The sequence below is a fragment of the Carettochelys insculpta genome, chromosome 32 (genome assembly GCF_033958435.1).
Source record: "Carettochelys insculpta isolate YL-2023 chromosome 32, ASM3395843v1, whole genome shotgun sequence".
In the NCBI taxonomy this organism is placed as follows: Eukaryota; Metazoa; Chordata; order Testudines; family Carettochelyidae; genus Carettochelys; species Carettochelys insculpta.
Genome location: NC_134168.1, coordinates 7,453,738 through 7,459,738, shown reverse-complemented (window position 1 = coordinate 7,459,738; position 6,001 = coordinate 7,453,738). Strand labels below are relative to the sequence as shown.

The 6,001-nt window shown below is 44.3% G+C and overlaps 1 protein-coding gene across 1 annotated transcript; it reads right to left on the bottom strand.

Moving 5' to 3' along the window:
* Window positions 1-4,686: 4,686 nt before the first annotated feature.
* LOC142004871 (olfactory receptor 5M5-like) lies at window positions 4,687-5,649 on the bottom strand. Its single transcript, XM_074982553.1, has one exon. The coding sequence runs from the start codon at window positions 5,647-5,649 to the stop codon at window positions 4,687-4,689; it is 963 nt and encodes a 320-aa protein (XP_074838654.1).
* Window positions 5,650-6,001: the final 352 nt, after the last annotated feature.

Sequence of the window (6,001 nt, the reverse complement as noted above, 5' to 3'; positions counted from 1 at the left end):
AGGTCACGTGGTTAGGAGTCCAAAAGATGGTCTTCCAGACTCCAAAACGGTGTGTAGCAGCACAGCCCATGGGGGGTCTTCTGGAAGGAAGTTCTTCTTCTGGAGGCTCCTTCTTCCTGCAAATTCTGGAAGACCCCCCCAGGGGGCTGTGCTTCTACATGATGATGATGATGATGATGATGATGATTTTGTGTAAATTTCACAAGACCAGCGAAAGGTCTTAGTTATGCTGTGTCCAGTGTGGTAATTTCATCATCAGAAGGTATGAATCTGTGACCATCATTGCTAAGCAGGCTTGTCACGGTACAGCAACTTGGAATAGTTTGAACTTCGAGCTCTGTGAATCTGTTTCAAACAACACTGGCTACAGTGATGTTTTGGAAGGTGATGTTCTGGAAGATACCTTCCGACAGATCGCTTTTCAAAAGAGCGCATCTGCAGACAGAAAGCGGATCAGTCTTTCTATCCACTCTTTTGAAAGACCCATTTGCTCTTTCGAAAGCGACCATCCACACAGCCTGAGTTGCTTGCTCAAAACAACGGGCCCCATAAACCTACAGATGAGGTTGCATGGTCAGCAGACCCTTCCAGGAGCACTGGCCATCTGCTCCCTTAAAGGGTACCTCCAAAACACCCTGTCCCTACACACACTGAGGCCTGCCTTGCTGCATAAAACACAGCAGAGCCAGTGCGGGGATTGGACTCCCAGTGTAGACCTCCATGGATCCTCAGAATTCCCTGATGGGGAATTTCTAGATGCCATTGTCCGCCTGCCCTCCAGATCCCCCAGGCACATGTCTCCGTGTCCCCCTCCCACACACCCATGCCTCACTGTGCCCCCACCATTCACAAGGGATATGTGGGTGGTGAAAAATAAACACTTTAATGAAAAAAATAAACTGTGTGCACAAATAGGTAACAAAAAGGCAACTATGTACATTAGGGATGGGAGGGACTATATACAAGGGGGGTTCTGGGGTGGAGTGAGGGGTTCTTACTCCTCTGTGGGGGTGGGGGCCATGAGACATGGCAGCTGCAGTGGCCCCTACCACCGCGGGTCAAAGGTCACCATCAGGGCTGGGGCAGGGACAGGCGGGGGGTGTATAGCACTTTCAGGCTCAGCGGGGAGCATGGAGAGTGGAGGGGGGCTGGCTCAGTGTGGCCTGCCCTAGCCACAAGGGGCTGAGTTCTGGCAGCTGTGGGGAGGTCAGGCGAGAGCAGGGTGGTGAGGGCAGGGTCTGCGGGAAGGGCTTTAGAGGGGAGTGGTCAGGGGCTGATGGGGGAAGAAGGTGGCCAGTATGGTGGGAGGCTGGGGCAGATGGTCAGTCATGGCCCAGGTAAGGAGCCACCTCGTCCCAGACCTCCCACCACCAGGCCGTGTTGGTCAACTCCAGAACCAGTCACTCGCACAGAATCATGTTCTGCTCTTGCCAGGTGGATGTGTGGATGGCAGCCTCCTCTCCATGGCAGCAGCGACATGGCCTCCTGGGCCATGGAGACAGCCACACGCACCGCTCAGTACCCACTCCCATGGACAGCACCACCATCTCCTTGCAATACGTCTGTTCTGGAAAAGGACATAAAGACTACACCATGGCATCAGTAAAGAGGATTAGTTTCAAATGATGTGCACTCTACTTTTACTTGTAAAAAGGGCAGGTATACAAAGATGGCTACAGGAATGCATTGTTGGGAACTCATCTGCTATGTCTGATGAATATAACATGATGCTATAAGATGGTTCTGAGATATTGCTATCTAAAGGACTCTCATATATTACTATAGTCTACAAGAGGTAGCCATGCTAGCCTGTGTCTTCACACAACAAAGCAAGCAGTCCTGTAGAACCATAAAGATGGATAATATTATTTATTAGGTGATGAACTGTGGTGGAAAGACCTACTTCCTCAGATCTGGAGAATAATAGAGAAAAACTAGGGGGGCGGGGGTAGGGGGAACCTGAGGAATCAGATCAGCAGTTTTTTTTTCAGTCATTATAGATTTTTTTCTATATTATCGTTTTTGCTTCACAGCAAAAAACTTGGTGAGTATGACTTGATCTCTTGAGTATATTTGACGATGAGCCAGAGTGGGTGAAGTGATTTAACATGAATTATCATTGCATTGGTTGTGACATAATTTAAAGTCAAACTGCTCCTCAGGGTTCAGCAACCCATTGCCAGCCATAGTCCTGCTGGACACATTGGTGGAGTCTTAATAGACACAAAATGGGCTAATCCATTTTTATCTCTCTAGGGTTGTGTCTAACTTGGCCAAAATTTTGAAAGGACCGTGCTAATGGCCAAATTGGAGAACATTAATGAGGCACTGAAATGAATATTCAGCACTTCATTAGCATGCTGTTGGCGGCGGCACTTTGAGAGTGTTGTGTTTTGATTGCACGTGGCTAGTCTACATGGGGCCCTTTTCGAAAGGACCGTGCAAATGTCAAAATCCCCTTATTCCCTTCAGCTGAATATTCTTTTCAGCGCCTCATTTGTATTCTCCGATTTGGCCATCAGCCTGGTCCTTTCAAATTTTTGGCCACATGTAGACACAGTCTAGGTCTCCTATCCACCAGTAGTTTGGACATTATAATCATGAACAAGATCATGAGACATTTCATTTCATCTCTGCCTCTGTAATATAAGGGTACACTTTCAGTACGCACCTAGGAGGGATGCCAAAAGAGAACTATGGGGGGTCAGCTGTTTACCTTTGTACTCCTCAGTAAGGGAGGTTGATGGGAGAGATTCTCCCCTTGACCTTCCTCTGTGAGGACAGGCAGGTAAGTCAATGACAGATAAGTCGATTCTAGATACGTGATTGCCGTAGCTAGAATTGTATATTTACAATTGATTTTAATGTCTAGTGTGGACCTGGCCTCAGTACACATTGCTCATGTCTCCAGTATTTTCCCTCTTCAGTTAGTCATGTCCATTAATTCCCCCTTGAGGTTTGCAGTAAGATTGTGTTTATATCACTGTTTTCTCTTTCGTAACACAAATATTAACTTTGCCCTGTGCAATAAATTTCAAGTTTGTAGGAGGGAACATATTACCAACTAAGGAGAGACAAAGGATCTGAAAGACCATTGCTTAAACTGACTTTTTTCCTGGGCATAAATCCTTTGTTTTAACATTCCCTCAATGGAAAATCCTGAATTTCAAAACAGAGGCATCTACCAGGTGATAAGGTCACGTCTTTCTAGACCAACCACCTCCCACACTTACAGGACAAACAAAGCTGTCTACAAGTCATGAGGCTGATTGTCCATTCCTTAGGCTTGGGGCGTCAGTCAATGCCCTCATAAGCATATTTAGAACCATAAACAGACACACACTCCATATTTCTAACTTCACACACAAAATTGACACATGCACAAAATAAGCCAGCAGATTATACCATTGAAACAATAGGTTACAAGAAGCATTTTGTCCAGAGCGTCTCTGAGGTATGCATATTTATATTCATAACCCATTTTCCATAAAACACAGATGGAGGCGCCCATCTCAGATTGTGTTTATATAGATGTTTTCTGTTTGTGGTTCGAAACATAAATATGAACTTTTTTCCTTTGCAATAATTTCAGTTCCGTAAGAAGGAGAAATTACCAACCAGACATTGAGTTGTGTGAATGAGATTAAAAAACAAAACACATAACAAGATGTGGCAGGATCCAGACATGCGGGATGGTGATCCTTGGCCCCAAACAACTTAACTCCCTCTGTCTACACATGTCACATATACACAGTAGTGGACCAGTGGGCAACTAACAAGTTAAAAACAAGGCAGGGGAATGTCAACAGCTTTTTTGGCAGAAAAGAACACAAAATGGGAAGGAAGAATAAAATTACCAAGGCACCTCTGTGACATTTTATTCTTTAATTCACTTTCCATCACACTTTGGAGGTACATGTCTTTATGTCAATAACGCATTTCTGTGTGGGGCAAGTGAGGCCCTTGTGACCCCTTTTGGGTGGTGGTGGGAGGAAAATCAGACCTCTTATCTTTGAAAAGTTTGGTGAAACTTCTTTCTCCACTTTATCTATCTGAATCAATATCTATATTGATAAGAGTATCAATAAATATATTGGATTTTAATGTTGCCTTGACCTTGGAGAGGTGTTTGAATAAATAACACATCCAACATCACAAGACCCAGAAAGTCCCAATTCTCCACAGACTTATTTTTTTTTTCTTTACTGAGGTATAGATCTGCACAGAATGGACTCAGGCTCATTTGACCAATCACCCGGGCGCCAACATTTGTCACCTACTCTTTGGAGATGTCATTGACAACACAGGATCATCATCAGTGGGGAATGAATGCCATTGGGTTCAGTGAGAATGGAAGAAACCCGGAACTCAAAAAACTGATGTTAAAACCTTTGCAGAATTTAGGCAAGAGCATTCATGTACAGATGAATGAAGCAGAGGGCTTTACAGAAACGTATGTCTGGAGAAGAAGCCCATAAACTCTTCTCAGTGAATGTCTCTTACACTACCAAATTTTGTACGTGAAAAAATATCAAAGAAATAAGTATTAAATGTAAGAAAGAAAGAAAGAAAGAAAGAAGAGGGAAGTTCACAAAGGGATAATCGTGTTTTCAAGGATTATAAGGGGCCATGTCTAAAAAATATACAATCACTTCCATATTTTACTATGTGCTGAAATTTGTCCGTTCAAATTCTGGGCTTGTTTCTGAAAGCAGCTAGTTTGTGAAGAGCTTTTCTCAGGGACTCTTTGACCTCCTTGTTTCTGAGGCAGTAGATCACAGGGTTGATCATGGGAGTGAGAACAGTGCAGAAGACGGAGAATATTTTTTGTTGTTCTGTGCCAGTGTTGACAATTGGAACCAGGTAGACAGCAATGACAATCATATAGTAAACTGTCACTACTATGAGGTGGGAGGAGCAGGTGGAAAAGGCCTTTTTCCTCCCAATGGCTGAAGGGATTCGCAGGATGGCGGTGATGATACAAGCGTAAGACACCAGAGTCAGCAGAAAGGGCACAAGTGCCCCAATGACTGCAACTATAAATCCCAGCAGTTGCACTATCTGGGTGTCGCTACAGGACAGCTTCATCATTGGCACAAATTCGCAGAAGAAGTGGTCAATTTCCTTGGAATCACAGAATGTTAATCGGTACAAGAAATTATTCACTATGGCACAGCCCAGAAGGCTACTTATCCAGCACCCTGCCACTAGCTTGATACAAACGCTGCCATTCATCAGAGCAGCATAATGGAGGGGATGGCATATAGCTAAATATCGATCATAAGACATTGCTGCGAGCAGCAGATTTTCTGTTGCTGATGTGACAGCAAAGAAATATAATTGCACAATGCAGCCCTTAACTGGAACGGTTCTGTCCCCGGTCACGAGACTGGTCAGATACCTGGGCAGGATGGTGGAGGTGTAGCAGGTCTCTAAGCAGGCCAAGTTCCCCAATAAGTAATACATGGGGATGTGAAGGTGCTGATCAGCTGCAACTAGCGCTATGATGAGGAGGTTCCCAGCCAATGTCACCAGGTAGATCATTAAAAACACGCAGAAGAGAAGGGGCTGAAGTTCTGGGTCATTCCCAAATCCCAGGAGGATGAATTCAGTGATTTGTGTATGATTTCTTCCTTCCACTTTCTCCATAATATGTATCTAGAAAAAGAATTGGATGAAATATTAACAGAGTGCATGGAGTTAGGCTGTGATGGCAGAAATCTGAAGTAGATAACCTCCTAGGACCACAACCTCATAGAAACTTTCTATCATGGCATCTCTCCACTGGAACAATGAAGGTATCAAAACACAAGGAAAACTCATATGAGTTGAGCTTACAAAATAGGTCAACCTAAGAGCATGGACACCTATTGAATGACAGAAATATTGCATCTAACTGCCTTAAGATCTCCTGAACTTTCAATAAAGACTTTTAGACTTGGAGTTGGAGGCACATTTGTCATACCAAAATTATTAGGGGTGGAGCACATGACCTGTGAGG

Bases quoted from the DNA above. Each gene is read 5' to 3' on its own strand.
- LOC142004871 (XM_074982553.1), bottom strand. From the start codon at position 5,649: ATGGAGAAAGTGGAAGGAAGAAATCATACACAAATCACTGAATTCATC.